This window comes from Mercenaria mercenaria, chromosome 3, assembly GCF_021730395.1.
Source record: "Mercenaria mercenaria strain notata chromosome 3, MADL_Memer_1, whole genome shotgun sequence".
In the NCBI taxonomy this organism is placed as follows: domain Eukaryota; kingdom Metazoa; phylum Mollusca; class Bivalvia; order Venerida; family Veneridae; genus Mercenaria; species Mercenaria mercenaria.
In genome coordinates, this window is record NC_069363.1 from 46,630,280 (window position 1) to 46,646,267 (window position 15,988).

Below are 15,988 nucleotides of genomic sequence, written 5' to 3' on the forward strand. Positions count from 1 at the left end.
ATAAATTACAAAATTTAAAAACCATGAAAAATTTACTTTTTGGGCACTTTTTGGTAAAAAAACCCGTGTTCGGTTTAAAGCAGAACAAAACCACACCTGATAGTGTAAAGTAAAGCACAGTATAAATGTGGACATCCTTTTTTAAAACTGGGGGGTTTTGTTTTTTTCTCCTTTTTTTTTTTAAACAAATGACAAATTTTATATAGACATTTTGTTTTTAAAAGTAGCTCCCGCCAAATGCGACTGTTTTCGAAATTCTCTAAATTTAAAAAACAGTATTTAAAAAAACCTAATTTTTTGAATGGGGCGCATTGGAAAATCTTTCAAAAAAAAGGGAAAATCTTGTGGAATAAACCCAAAGTTTTTTCCTTTTTTTTGTTTTCAATGGACAACACGCGCTGGTACATGGCGGTGAAAAGCCCGGTGTTGCGTTTTGACGCGAAAGGGGAACATAAAAGGGAATTGGGTTTTTATTCTTTATTCGCTTTATAAAGAGGGGCTGTATAAGAGTGTGGGGGTCTTTTTATATTGAATTTATTTTAACCCAGCTGAGTAAGAAAATAATAATAAAAATGGGTAAAATGCGAGGGGTTTTGCCGAGCCCATTTATCAATTTTTTTTCGAAGTTTACCCTTTAATTTTTTAAAGTGGAAAGTCACGAATGTAAAATTTTTTTTTGTCTCAAATTTTTGTCTGCCTTTCCGAAAAAATCATAAATTCCCACTTTTTTTAAAATTCATAAACAAGGCGATTTTACAAACTTTCCGTGCCTTAAACGTTGTGCCCCCAAACCCCCCCCCTTTCGGTTAGAGGGACAGCACTTGGCGATTAAGTGTGGGTTTTGACCCCCTTTTTTTATACAGTGTTTAAAATTTAAAGTCTTTTTTCATGTTTTTTTAAAAATAAACTGAAAAAGAAGGGTTTTGTTTTATGTTTTTTTAAACTATACTGACAAGAGAATGGAAAAAGTACAAAAGAAAGCTAGTAATTTTTCAGATAAATTTTACAAAAATCAAAAAAACAAAAAAATCATTAATTCAGGCAGGAAAGGGGGGGGCCCAAAATGTTACACCCATCATCTTTTAGAATACTTTTTAAAATCACTGTGGGTGGTGGGTTTAATAATAAAAATAGTAGAGTGCAAATTAAACCGGGCCCGGGAGCAAGCAACGAAGTGAGCCTATGTTTTCAGGTCATAATGCGGCTCCAAGTTTGCTGTTGGGGCACATTCATTATTTTTTCATTTGAATTTTTTAATTAAAATTTAATTTTAAAAAAAAGAAAAAAAAAGAGAGGGTTCTTGATTTTTAAAAAATTTTAGAGACGAAAAGAGGCCCACATTCCCCCCCTTTTCTCAAGCCAGGGGTTTTTCGGGCCGCCCGGGCAATCAGCAGTCAGTTTGACTTTGGGCCCCCTTTTTTCAAGATTAATCTTCCTTTAAAAAATTTCTGTTTGTCGGCGAGCGGTGGGGGGCTTGACGAGATTTCACCCATAGAAAAAAACTTTCTAGTTTATCGTCCGCTCGCAGGGCGTTGTGGTGACTTTGTATTTCCACTGACCTAGAATACCGTGGGCCCGGTTTTCCCGTCCCCCGGGGGAGACCTTTTCCAAAAGTACAGACGTTTCATTTTGGGGCCCTCGGGCATTGCCTTTCCCCTTTGGTTTCCCGGGTAGGGGCGACCCTTACCTACCCCGGACGGAATTACAGGAAGAGAAAAATCGTACCGGGCTTACGAAATCTATGTCTTAAAACTCGGCCCCCCCCCACCATGGAACAGGTATCAGAATTTTAGATTTTAAACAGAGTGTTCCCCTGAATGTTATCCATAGGGGAAAGAAACTGTGTTCCCCCCTGGGTTAAATTTCCCAAAGGGAAGGCCCCGGGCCCCACTTTTAAAGGGCACTTTTAACTTGTTTTCTGTTACACACAGATAGCTTTATGATGACAACAAACCCCCCCTCCCCCAAACGGAAAAACCGGTCTTAAACATTTTTGCGGCCCTTACCAAACCCCCGGAAAAAATCATTTTCAGGCCCAAACGCAATGGGGCCCTCCCACATTACACGTGTGTCCCCCGTGCTGCAGGTGAAGTATTCCAGTCTGACCAAAATCACCCCCGGGAAATCTGAAAACCCTTCGCCCCCCTTTGAGTTAAAAGCCCGATCCCCCCGAACCCCGTTAAAAGCGGGTTCAAAACCCCCCACAGGCAGCTAGGGCACCGTTCGTGATTTGTTGCGAGGTTCGAAACCTACCGCAAGCCCCTTTTCGCCCGAGATGGGCCGACAGGGGGGCGCCGCGTTTCCCTGAAAGAAATGCACGAGGGCCCTTTTGCATTCGCGTTACGTACTTTAGTGTTGACAACAGTCCCCCCGAGCCAGCCCGTGGTTTTTCGGACCCCCCAACCGGAAAAATTTATTTATGGAATTTTTGAAAAAGAATGAAAGGAGGGAAAAAGATTTTTGCCTAGCCCCATCATGGGGGGTGTCCGGCCCATGCAAATTTCGCGACGATGGTTGCGCAACATAGAGGGGCCCCAAACGACGAAAAGTCACATCTGTGATTTCCCTTTCCCTTTCCGGGGCCGAAGGTGGTACTGGATCACGATCACGTGGGCCCGGAAAAAAAATTTGTGGCCGCCATGCAACTCGTGCAAACTAATTTCAAAAATCCAAAAAACACATTGGGCCCTTTTTCCCTGCACGAAAACCCTTTTGGCTTACGATGGCAAAAATTATGTCGGCCGCAGCTCTGCACGGCGCCAGCAGAAACCGCACCCCCCAAAAAATAACACATACACGAGTAAAAACCCAAATTTACAAAAAACCGCTACATAGGGCGGCATAATTTTTTTTAAAGGGGGTTTACTCTTGACAGTCTATCGATATCTGCCTTGGAGGGGGGGGGAAGGGGGGGGGCTGTTTCGAAAAACACTCTGGCCCCGGCCCTCGCGCCAGTGGCCCCTCCAGTCGCCCGGGCGAGTGCCACTCCTGCGAGGGCTACATTGATTGGCCCCGAACGCCTGGTGGGACTTGCCTGCCGCCCATAGCGTCGTTTAGCGACAGTATAGAGGGCACCGACATCACGACAGACCAGTATCAAAGGGGCGTAGCTGCCCTTGGGGGCTCCCCTAGATCAAAATGTCTAGGCGAGTATCAAAAAATAGCGCTGGTCACAGAAATGTCTGTTTATGAGGGGACATCGTGGGCCAAAAAGGCAGGCAAAAAGTGAAAAAGGGGCAACTGAGGGGCTTTACCTTGCGATACTATTTTCCCCAGCTAGTTTTGCCCTTTTACAGCGCACTTCGTTTCACCCAGACCACACCCAGAGCTACTGACGGGCGAAAAGATGCCTCTGAGGGAGAGAAAAGGAAACAGAGGTGAGAGAATGTTCCTTTTAAAAACATTATCAAAAACCCCTTTTCATGCTGGGCACGTTTGATTCCGCCTTTGCGACAGTGCAATCAAAAGATCAGACTGCAAAGGATGTGCCGGCGAAAAAAAATGAACTGCTCTGTTCGCTATTAAGCAGTATATTTTTTTTTTATGCAACCCCTTTTTAAAAGTTTAAGGACTGTCCCCAAAATTTATAGATGGGGCAAATTTTATTGTAGAAAATTTTGCAGGATAAGGGTTTAAAAAAAATATAGACCCATATTCGGGTTTTTTTGGGAAAACCCCACACGGAATTTTAGCTAAGCATAGAGGGTTTTTTTAAATTTTGGGTAAGCTTATACGCTGGAAAAAAAAAAGGCCGCCCTTTTTAATTTCAAAACCCATAACAAAAAATTGAAAGGGCGTTGAACTTTAAAACAAAAAAACTTCTTTTCCCTTTTAAAGGGGCCCAGCTGCCCTTGGCACCCCCAGGGTGACCCCAGCCCAAAAAATCCCCAAATGCCAAAAGGGGTCTCTACGAAAGAAACGGGGAAGAGAGCAAAGGGTCCCATTTTTCTGGATTTTTAATGGCCTTTAAAACATCAAAATATGGGTGTCATCAAGGTGCCCCCCCATGGGTTTCGCTTTTCCTTTAAACCCCAAAAGGAAATGAGGAGATCGGGTTTCATGACCCTGCCAGAGGATTTCCGAAACCCTGGCTACATCCTTGAAGTGGAATTTTTAAATACGGGCGCCCACGTTTTACGAAACGCACGACGGTAAGTCCTTATCCACTTTTTCTTACAGATTTTTAATAGGAAAAAAACCCTAGGGGAAAAATTTTATTAAAAACTTTTTTTTTAATTTTCCTCCCTTTATGCCCCAAAAATGTAAAAAGTTCGGGCTGATTAACGTAACACATTTTTTTTCAGAGTTGCTTCTACAGTTTTTTTTAAAAAATTTTAAATTTTTAAAGCTTTAAGGAACTTAAACCCCCTTTTCCCCTTTTCCCTTTCAGGAAATTTTTCCCAAAGGCTTTCCCGAAAAAAAACTTTTGTTACCAAAAAAGACGACCTTTTTTTGCGGGACACCCGAAACACTGCAGGGTCGGCAAAATGACCCAAAAACCCCGGTTTTCGGGGAAAGGCCCCTGTTCACTTTAAGAGACAAAAGCAAGTCACTTTACACTACAGGGGAAATTTCAGTTTTACGGGCAGACACGGGGCCCCCGGGGGACGGGGGTGCACAGGGGCCCACCCTTTACTCAGGGGCCATTCCTAGGAAAAAAAATTATGAAAAAACTGTTCCGAACAGAGAATTCGGCACGTGCGCCATTGTACAGAAAAATGTGGAAAAAAATCAGTAATCTGTTGGGAAAGGGATGTTTTTGGGGCATTAAATTATGAAATGGTTTTCGACACGTGAGGGTTTGTTTATTTAAAGGGCGTCACATAGCCCCGCGTTTTTTTGATTTCTTTTTATTTTGCGGTTTTAAAGTAATTTGATCTAATTTCGCATATACTTTTTAAAAAACCAAAAAAAATATTGCTGAAACAAATTAAAAATTTTAAAATTTAAAATATTTTTTAAAAAACATCTCCGGCTGCAAAAGTTTTTTTTGTTAAAAAATCTTTGGAAACCCAAAGTTATGTCATTTGAATTTCAGTGTGTTAAAGTATTAGTATGTATGTATGTAGGGATGTAAACATTTATGTATGTTGTTGTTTAAACACTTGTTCTTTTTTCCACACTGGGTTTTTTTTTTTTTTTATAAAGGGAAAAAACTAAGAGAACCCCGAAACTATATGATGTGGGATATGCCCGAAACAGTGGGGAAAATGTGAAGAGGTACTGTCAAAAACAACATTGAGCCGCCTGCGCGTGTTTCACCCAAAATCTGACAGCGGTTTCAAAATGCACCGCCCCTTGTATCTCCCCAAAACCAATAAACCCTAGGATTTTTTGTTTTCCCTTTGGAAATATCAAAAATTTGGGGGGTGGTATTCATTTTTTAAATCATTTCGTCAAGACAGATTTAAACAAAGGGGGGTTTAAAGGGTTGGCCTTTCCCCCCGGGGGGCAACCCACCATTCGTGAAAAGACAAACCGGGGGTTTTTTGACCTTTTATGACAGGACCAAAAAAGCTATGCATTTTTTCGATTTTTTCAAAATTTGGCCGAAACCACCCGCTTAAAAGTGAAACCAACCGAATGGTTTTCCCGGGAAAAATAAAAATTTGAAAATAACCCCGGGGATGTCTGCGGGGAATTTTTGGCTTCAGTCCAAATGTTATTTCCAAAGCAAACGGGGGGCAAAGGATTTTAAAAAAAGCGAGAAAAGGGTTTTCCGGGAACTTCGGCACGAGCTTTTCAAAAAGTTAAATTTTCCCGGGTTTGTCACCAGACGAAGTTAAAGAAAAAAACCAAGGTTTTAAAAAAAATCTATGGTTTCGGTTACAAAAAAGGTCTTAAATTACCGGGTACGAAAAGATACCCCTTTAAAGCTGTCGCTTCCCTAATTTTTTTGGGACGGGTTTCCCCCGGCAAAAGAACATTCCCGAGACTGTGAACCTTGATTGAAAAGTTAAAAAACCCAAAGGGAAAAGACAGAAAAGGGCAAAACAAAACGACAGACAGCAAAATCAAAAAGTTTCCCTTTTATGTTTTATTAAGACAATAGCAAGTTTTTTTATTTTTTTTTTTAAAGGGCAGTGTTTTAAAAAAAGTTTTTTTAAAAGGGAAATTTTTTCATTATTCATCTATTTTCCCATATACTAGTATCAAAACTATTCATTTATAAATGTGATAACACCTTTTAAAGTAATACAAGAACGTTATCAAATTTTTATCATTTTTATCATCAGTAAGGGCCGTATCGTTTTTTTTTTTCAGGCGCTATCTTTTACACTGCCATTTTTTCATGAAAAATAAAATGTGTAAGTTTTGTGTTTAATCCTGTCAAAGGTTTGAACAATTCATTATTGGTGATATTAATTTCAAATTTAAACCTTGTCCCGTGATTACCTCCCTTTACGGGATCATATTATTATTTTTAAGTGGGAAAATTAAAAAACCTTGGAACGTTAAAAGGAAATTTTTCCCCCCCTTTTTTTTTCCCTGAAAGGTTTTGTTTATTTCCCGTCCCTTCCATTTTTCTTTCTTACAATATAAAAAAAAGATAAATTTTAAAACATAAAAAAGGAAAAAAAACAAAAAAACAAGGGAAATGGCCATTAGATTTGTGTGGATCATGAAAAAGTTTAGTGTTCAGTATGGAAACCAACCCTTTTTCCCTTTTTGAAAATTTTAGTCACTACACCCGCTTTAAATAACCTTTTTACGCGGGGGGTTTTTAAAACCAAATAACAAATTTCCCGTGTTTTGGGGCCTACAGGTTTTTTCCGAATGCTTCCCCCCAAATTTTTTTTACTGTTTAAAACTGGAAAAAATTTCGGCTAGTTTTTTTCCCCGTCGCTGTGCTCTCCCGATAGAATTCCCAATCGGTTTGTGGCCCCGTTTTTGAGCACAATGGCGATGCGGGGGTTTTGGGCTTCCTGTGTCTGATCCATGAATTTCTGCTGCTGCCCGATGTAGTTTTTTTCCGTGCCCGCCGCTGTTTTTTTGTTGTTGTTTTTGTTTCTGTGGGCGTGAGATGAAAGTGAAACTGCGCTGGTTTTAAGTCCGCTTGTTGTTGTTGTTGTTTTTTGTGTAGCTGCTGATAGGTGTCAGTGGAAACAAAAAAGTTTGCGAAAGGGCCCTTGGGCCTGTCTCGATGTCAATTTTTTAAACGTTTGGTCGATTGAGGTTTTTTGGGGAAGTCCCTGGGAAACTTCCTCACTGAAGTTTTTTCGCCCGTCAGTTTCACTTGTCAAAAATTTTTTAAAAACACATGGGATTAGAATTTTTAAAAACCCTTCGCGTCTTTGCCTAAGCCCACGTTTTTTTTCTGTGAAACGGGCCCACTTGAGGCTAGTTTTTCCCCCGAGTGTTTTTTTTGTCTGATTAAGTTCGCAAAAATCTCTGTCGGAAATTTTAAAAATTTCCATGCAACAGATTTAAACTTTTTTCCCAAATTGCCCTTGATCTGTTTCTCGAAATACAGCGAAGCAAAATGCTTTTTTACTGGGGGGCCCCCACTGCAAGATAGCGAAATAAAAATTAATTTGTCGATTAAACCTGTCCTATCACAACCCGATGGCTTAAAAAGTGCTTTTCACTTGAATATTCACTGTTGTGTGTGTTTTATTTGTTGTTTGGTTGTTTGTCAGTTGCGCCTCACAATATAAGTCCCATTTCTCGATATGTTTATCTTATAGGCGTCTGCGGTGGTGTTTTTTTTTTCCCCTGAAAAAAAACGATGGGGATTGCCAGGAAAAAAAAAAATTGATCTAACTTGAAACCGAGTGGGCGTGACGTGGATAAGGTTTGATAATTAAAGGGCTGAATTTTATCCGTTTCCCCTGACGTCTCGTATCCCCGTACGAAGTTTCCCTTGGGCCCTTTTTTCGTGACAAAACAGCTGCGTTCCCAGTGTTGAAAAGCTGCAGGCGATTTTGCAGCTTTTAAAAAAACAGTATGGGAAAGGGGAAAAAAAAAAAATTTGTGTTCCAGGGGGGGGGCTTTGCTTTTTTCGAAAAATCATGAATATGTTGTTTAAAAACAAAAACCCGTGGCATGTCCGATGGTTTGCACAAAAGAACAAACAAATCCAAAAACCCTCCCCCAGAACCGATCATCCAAAAGATACAGGTCGTCCAAAAATAACACAAGAAGTTTTTCGTTCTTCGCCCCGGGGCCCCGCAAACAGAGCGGGAGGGCAGACCCTTTAACAAAACTTACGTTTTTGGAAAAGGGGTTTTCTCAATGTCGTTTGTACAAATTTCCCGGTGAAAATTGAAAAGCCAAAATATACCCCGAAGGCGGGAAAATTTTTAAACCCTGCCCTCCCATTTTTAAAGATCTTCTGCATGTAACGCGTTTTCCCCCGTTACTCTGGGCCCAAACCCGTTGAACGGGAAAATGACATTTTTTAAAATTGACATTGCAAACAATTGACCGTCAAGAGCATGAAACCCTTTTAGTCTATGTTAAAATCCCAAACAACATGTATTATTTTTTTATCATCATCCCTCATCAGCATCATCTACCGGGAAATAAAAAGTACTTTTCCCCCCAAAATTTCAACATTTTTTAAAAAAATTTGGTTTTTCCCCTGGCTGCTTTTACTTACCAGTTTAAAATATTGCTGGAGTATGAAATTTTAAAGAAAGAAATTTGCCCTTTTTTTAACAGCATAGTCGGATTTTTTTTAGTTTTTTTATTGGCCAATTTCCGTTGGGGTTCATTTTTGGGAGCAAGTTGTAAGGGGTATAAAATTTGAGCGGTTTTAATAGTCGTGTGCGCATGCGCACCCCAAAAAGGAAGTGGTTAGATTTTCAAAATGACGAGGGGGAATTTTTAAAAACACATTTTTTTTCCATCTTCTGTTTTCATCGCAGTTTCTCCGGGAAAATCTAGACATAAAACATTTAACATAAACTTTTTGATGGGCAGTCGTATCCGTAAAAAAAGGGTGACCCGTCCCCCTGCCATTTAAGAAAAGATTTTTCCCCCATTTAAGTCTACTAATATCCTATCAAAGTTTAAAGGGGCAGCTTCTCCCTTGATTTAAACATAACGCACGGGTGTCAGTCTGTGACAAACTTCTGTAATTCCCCCACCCGCAGCAGCCGACCTTGCGGCGTTTTTCTTGTTACCCAACCCCAGCTTGTCATATGAAACCCCTTTTAAAGAAAATCTAAACAGCGCACTCTCCTGCGTTGTCCCGATCTCGAAATTTTTTCCGGCCAAAAAATTTTTTTTTTAAATTTGTTTCGCTCCCCCCAGCCGGGGAAAATTTTACACTTCTCCTTTTTAAACCCAAATTTGTTATTAATTATATATAAATTTTTTAATTTTTCAAAATAAAACAGTGGCCAAAAACACCTGATTCCCCTTTTTAATTTCACTTTTTCCCGCCCCCAGCAAAAAGAGATTAAAAACGCCCCAAAACAACAAACCCCCATGAAGGGAAACTTCCCCCCAAACATCTAATTAACTAAATTTAAATTTAAATTTAAATTAAATTTATTACGCAATCTGCTCCGCTCCTGCTCCTGCTTTCCCCCCTCCTGCCCCCCGGTGGGGGGATCTCTCACAAAAAACACTATAGTAATCCTTTTTAAATGTCACCCAAAATTTTCCCGTGTGTCTATTAAACATGATTAAATTTAAAAAAATTTTCAATTTGTTTGGGCCCTTTTTATGTTTGGTGCAAAAATACGATCTTTAATAAATGTTAAATTTAGATATTACCTTTTCTGGTTTTTAAAATTTTTGACCAAAAGTATCTTTTTCAAACGTTAATTGAGATACTTACCTTTTATGTTTTTAAAAAGTGTGACATACGTGCCTTTTAAACATAGTTTATTGGAAAACCCTAAAAAGTGATAAAAGATTTTTACCAAAAAAAAGGGGATAATGCAACCCAAAGTTTCTTTCCCTCTTTTAAAAAAGTGTAAAAAAACCCTGTTTTTATTTTCCCTTTTTTTTGAGTAATATTTTGGGAAAAAGAGAGGGAGAAAAATTTTTAAAAGCCCAACCCCAAACCATTTTTTTCCTACTTGCTTTTTATCATATTTTTGACTTTCCTTCTGTTCTATATTTTAACGCGTTCTTTGAGTATGTACAAACAAAAGGGGGATTAACAAAAATTTGGGCCAGTGGCCTCGTGGGCCGTGTTTTTGGGGGGCGAAACGAACGAAAAAACCCACCCCTAGAGGGGTTGGCCCTGCTCGTTCAACCCCCGTGCTTTAAAGGGGGAAACCTTTTTTTCTAAAAACTGGTAGACCCTTTTCTTCGAGAATCGAAGGGGCCCTTCCCATTCAAGGGGAAGTTTTGGGGGAAAACCCAAATTACGACGGGCCCCCAAAAGAAGGGAAGGGCCCTTTCCCCGAGGGAAAGTTTAAAGACTTTTTTGGGCCCAATCCCCAAGAAAAAGAACGGGGCCCAAAGCGCAGCCTTTTTTGATGCGTGTGATCTTTTGTACGGAACCCCGTTTTAAAAATGGGAATTTAAATGATAAACACTCTTTTTCGGTGCAGTGGTTTTTGACGTGGGGTTTTCCCTTTTTCCCCTGTATTAAGGGGAAAAAGTGAATGGATTATTTATTTTGGTTATGTATTATATAATGTAATTATATTTTTATGTTGTATTATGGCTGCTTGAAATAATTAAAAAATTTTAAAAAAAAAAGTTTGCATTCGTTTTCTTTTTCCCGTAACATCGTTTTCTTTTCAGTCACAAATAACTATTTTTAAAATTTAAAATAAAGTTTAAAAATAACCCCTTTAAAAACTATTGGGTTAGTTTTTTTACGACGCAAAATGATTTAAACTATTTTCCCTTTCTTTTAAATCTGAAATAAAAAGAAATTTTAAAAAATTTAATTTAAACTATGATTTTGGTTTTTAATTAAAGTCATCATTTAAAATTTTTATGAAAGTTTAAGATCAATAGAACTGCCGGCAATCATTTTCTTACTTTTTGACAATTTTGTTAATGCAAACTGTTAAAAATAAATTGAAACGAAAACAGGCATTGACTTTTTCCCCAAACTTTTTTTTGCCAAAAAAAAACAATTTCCACTAACCCCAATCGGCAAACAATATTCTTTTCACTAATTAAACCCTAAATATAAAAGATCTACATTTTGTATTTTACAAAAAAAATATAAATAAAGTAAAATTTGAAAAAACTATCTCCCGGGGAATTTTCATAACCTAAATTTTCTCAATTTTCCCCCTTTTTTAATGACGTTATTAATGGGTTTTAAGAATTGATTTTATTTTTAAAACCCAACCAAATTAAATTTCTAAAAAAAATGGTTTCGAGTTGAAACCCAAAAAAATTTGGTCCGGGGCTCCCTAGTAAATGGTTTCCCTGTCGTCCATAAAAAGGTCCGGGTGTCTACAAATTGCCGTAAAAATTAAAATTTTAAAAAAAATGAGGGGTTATTAATAGGACATTATTAAATAATTTTGAAACCCTTTTAAAAACATGTAAAAAATTTTGGTTTCAAAAAATGGCCTGGAACTTTTCAAAATAAAAGCTAGTTCGTTCTGAAAAAGGTCCGGGTTGTCCCAAAAAATGGGCCGGGGGTTTGGGTGGTGATTGTTCCCTGGTCCGTATTGTCCCCTTAAAACCCAAATAAAAAGATAAATTCCCCCCTTTAAAACATTAAACATTTATCGTTTTCAGAAGTCTAGGGGGTTACAAAAAGGGGGCCAGAAATGTTGCCATTATTAATTTTTTTAAATTTGGGATTCATGAATTTCAATGCACTTAAAAAATCAAAACACATTCAACAAAAGGGCCCCCCGTGGCCGGGGTGGTTAGAGTCGTTGGGCTTCAAAATTTCCCCCCCCAAACCATTTTCCCCCCTTCCCATTGGGGTTCCCCCCAAAACCCCGTTTTGGGGGGTTTGAATTCTTTACGTGAGGGAAACCAACCAGCGGGGTTTTCGGGGGGGGCGGTGGTTCTACCCCGGTGCCCGCTCGTGAAGAAATTGTGCACGGGGGGGGCACCTGGGGTCTTCCTCCACCCCTAAAGCTGGAAAAGTTTGCCCTATGACCTAAAATTGGGGTCGGTTTTCGACGTTAAAAAACCCCAAAAAAAAATAAATAAAAAAACATTCAACAAACTTTTGAAAATGTATTTCTTAAAAATTTCCCCAAAAAAAGGTATGAAATTTTTGGGTTTAGAGGTCCAATCCCTGTGTATATGTGCAAAAATCCCTTTTTAATCTTGTTCCCCAAAAGTTACTAATAACACAGGCATGTTTAAAAGATCAAAAATGGACGAATATACGTTATCCTCACTTTAAAGTCATTTATAATTGCCTTGAATTTTTCCCCCCATACTTTTCATAAATTTTGTTTTCCGGTTGCACAGAATTTCTGTCATTGCCGTAAAAAATGGGGGGTCAAATAATTTAATGCAATATCAAACTAAACGGCACCCTGAAGAAATTTTTTTAAAAAACAAAACCCCCAAACTCAAAAAGGAAGTCGGGAAAAAAAAATTTTAAACCACGAAAAAAAACCCTGAGCAAGCTTGTTTCCCGGAAAAGGGGCTGCAATGATGAATAAAGTGGAAGGGCCCTACAACAGCACATAAAAGAAACAGAAACCAAACCAAAAAAAACCCCTAAAAAAAATGCCAAAATGTCAAAAATTTGTGAAAAAAAGTCCCCAAAGAAAAAAATCAGGATCACCCAAAACCCGGTTCCCTCACACATTAAAATTGCTTGCTAGTTCTGAGTTAGGTGATGAGGGTATTGAAGATGAAGAAAAATTGTTGGTTTTTTGGGCTTTTTTTCACCAAAAGCACTTGCTAAGGGCCCGTCCCCCATCCCCATTTGCAAAGTGGGCCCCAATGTGATGGCATGGTGAAAGGGTATTTCCCTGTAATCATGGGCCCAAATTTTTTCACTGCACAAATTCAGAGTAAAAGAAAGGGGGCCCATTCCCCATGCCCTCACTTGAAGTTTAGGAAGAGTAAAACTAAATTTTTTTGGGGCCAAAAGTAAAATGTTAATAGTTAATTTTTTTTGTTACTGTTGTGAAAAAACTTTCTTAAAAAAAAAAAAAACTAAATTAACGTTAACCTACTAAATGAATAAGGGTTTGGGCCCTTTTTAAATCACGTGATTCCCCGTAACCCGGGTGCTACGGCCCCCCGTTTTTCCCCCGAATTTAGGTTTGCAAGCGGCTGACAAAAGGTTTTTTTGACAGGACTGTTTTTAATTAAATTTAAATTCTTAATTAAATGGAACAGAATTTATTGGGAAAGGTGTTTGTAAAAGTATAATAGAAAATATTTGATAAGGTATGTAAATATTTCTTTTTGACAACCTTTATTTTTGAGTTTAAAGCTAAAAATAAATAAAAAACCCGAATCAATAGTCTCCGAGGATAAGGATTATGCAGTTTTAAATAAACTTTATCTCAAAACGTAACGAAATGTATAAAATTTTTTTAAAAAACCCAAATTTTTCTTACACTGATTTAAGTAGGGAGTCGGTTTTAAGTGACTTTATTGATTTTATTTTTTGTTTTGTTATTGTTTTTCAAAAAGTATAAAGGGGTGCCCAAACTGAAGCGGAAAAACCCGTTTGGGTGCGCAAAGTAGTCCCCCTGTAAGTAAAATTTTTGGCCCAAAATTTCCCAGAAATTAATATTTTTTTAAATATCAAAGACGGAAAATTTTTGAAAAAGGATTCCCTTTTTTGATAAAAAATTTTTAAAACACGACATTTTTTTAAAAAATCGTACACGTGCTGAAAACCTTTAAATTGTTCCCCTGGTTTTTTAGAGTTACCTTTCGTCCGGGGGGCAGAAATACATTTGGGAGTGAATCGCCCGGAAAGTTTTTGGGAAAATTTAAAAAAACCCTGTAAACCAAAATGAAATTTTAAACCCCTTTTCAAGATGAAATTTTAAGTGGGTCCCCCATTATGCATTTAAAAACCCCCCTGACCCTTTTAGCTCCTAGATATCTGTTCTAAGGTATTCATTTTGGGAGAACGTCATGTTTATGCCCTTGGTGCTAACCCCCCCTTTTTGATTTTTTTGTTTAAAATTTTTTAAACAATGAAAATAAAAGGCGTTTCCCCCCTCCCAGCGAAATGGCGTGGCTTTTAAATTTTTTTCATGTTTAAGAAAATTTTGGGGTTTGGGGGTTTTTTAAAGAAAAACTCATCCCTTCAACCCTTATTTTGGGAAAACGTTATTGTAAAAATACTGTTTTTTTCCTTTCTACAAAAGCTTAATTTTTTGTGTTGAATGTACTTTTTAAAAAAGACCCCTGTTTCCCATTACATTCATAGTACCACAAACCCTTTTTCCCAAAAATACTGGAAATTAAATTTAAGGGGTCCATCCGTATTATATCAGTTTAGGAATATGTTTTTTTTTTTTTCCCACCAACGTTTCTTTAAAATGCAAACCCCCTTTCCCCTTTCCCGTATTAAAATGTGAATGTAGCAATATGCCCTCCCCTTTAAAGTGCATCTAAACCTTCCCCGGGCTTTTCAAAAACTGTGAAAAAAAGTCCCTTTTTTGTAGTGAAATGTGTGGAAAATTAAATGAAAAGCAGAAAAGCTTTCAGAAATGAAAAATTTTTGATGTAAAGAGATCTGGGTTTGGGGGTTGAGGGGGAAAAAATTTCCCTAAGGGAGTTTTTGGAAAAAATTTTTTAAGTAATACAAATATATTTTAAAGTTTTGTATTTAGAATCATTTTTCCCATCCCCCTTTCACTTAGAGAAAAAAGATTTTAAAAGAAATCAAAAGTTTTATATGAAATAAAAATTTTTCAGTTGAAGGAGGTAATCCATTTAAAAAAAAAGGCACTAAAAAATTTCCCATCCCCTGTTTTTTTTTTTTTAAACCTTTTGTGCTTGTTTATTCGTTTTTCCTTTTCAGCATTTGGGGCCTACTTGTTTTATGTTTAAACTTGTGTCAGGGAAAAAGGATTAAACCCTTTATAATACTTAATTTTAGGTAATCTGGGCCCTGTTCCACTGGTTAAATAAAATCTGTTTTTTATTTTAAAGGGTTGTTTTACCAATAAAAAAAAACTGTTCTTTTTTTTTAAAATAAAATTCAGCCACTTTGATCCTGTTGACACTTTCTGGGGTTTTTACTCCATTTTAAAAAAACCCATTTTTTTTCCGAAGACATTCATCCATTTGCTTAAGAAAAGGGAAAACAGATAGGGATGGGTTTAAAAGTATGCAGTAAAAGCAAGTCTCTGAATAGGTAAATACTCTGCAGAAAAAAACAAACCCCCCCCCCCGTTTTCAGGGAAACAACTACAAACATGAGAATATCAACATGAAAAAATGTCTTATAAATTTTTTTGTAAAATACATTTCCCTGAGTTAAAAAATTTTTCCATTTGGTCCCCGTTTAAAGCACAAAGGGCTAAAAAAGGGGAAAAATTGGGATCGTTTATAAGGAACTTTTTTTGACTACACCATGGAAACAAACTTTTTTTACCGGGAAAAACTTCTATTTTTGAGGGAAAATTTTACTTGGGAAAATTAATTATTCCCCCCCCTCCTGGGGGAACATATTGTTTTTTTCCCTGTCCCCTCCCTCCTTTTCCCTCGTCGCACTTCAAATTTTCCCAGCATTTAAATGGAGAACCAAATTTTACTAGAACCTCAAACTTCCCTAGGTTTTGGAAAGGGTTATGGAGGAGGGCGACCCCTATTTTTTTTTTGGGGTCCCCTCCATCAAAAGGGCAAGGTCACAGGGGGCCCGAACTGGAAAAACCCTTTTTTGTTCCCAAAAACTCGAGAAAGACTTGACCCCGAATGTTGAAATTTTATAGGTTAAAGGCATGCAAAGTAAAAGGGTCCCCATTGATTTTGGAGTCCCTCCGTGGAAGGTCCCAAAGGGCACAGGGGCCCCGAACATGGAAAACCATTTTTCCCATCAATAAACTTGAGAATGACTTGACCCAAATGTTGAAAATTCATAGGGTGATTTGGCCCTGCAGAGTTTGATTAC

The 15,988-nt window shown here is 37.8% G+C and overlaps 1 protein-coding gene across 1 annotated transcript in view; it reads left to right on the forward strand.

The window, feature by feature from the left end:
* Window positions 1-3,346: 3,346 nt before the first annotated feature.
* LOC128555885 (uncharacterized) overlaps window positions 3,347-15,988 on the forward strand; it is a 36,080-nt gene continuing 23,438 nt past the window's right edge. Inside the window, exon 1 of the mRNA XM_053539678.1 lies at window positions 3,347-3,377. Coding sequence (XP_053395653.1) covers window positions 3,347-3,377 — 31 coding nt within the window. The remainder of the gene's footprint in view (window positions 3,378-15,988) is intronic.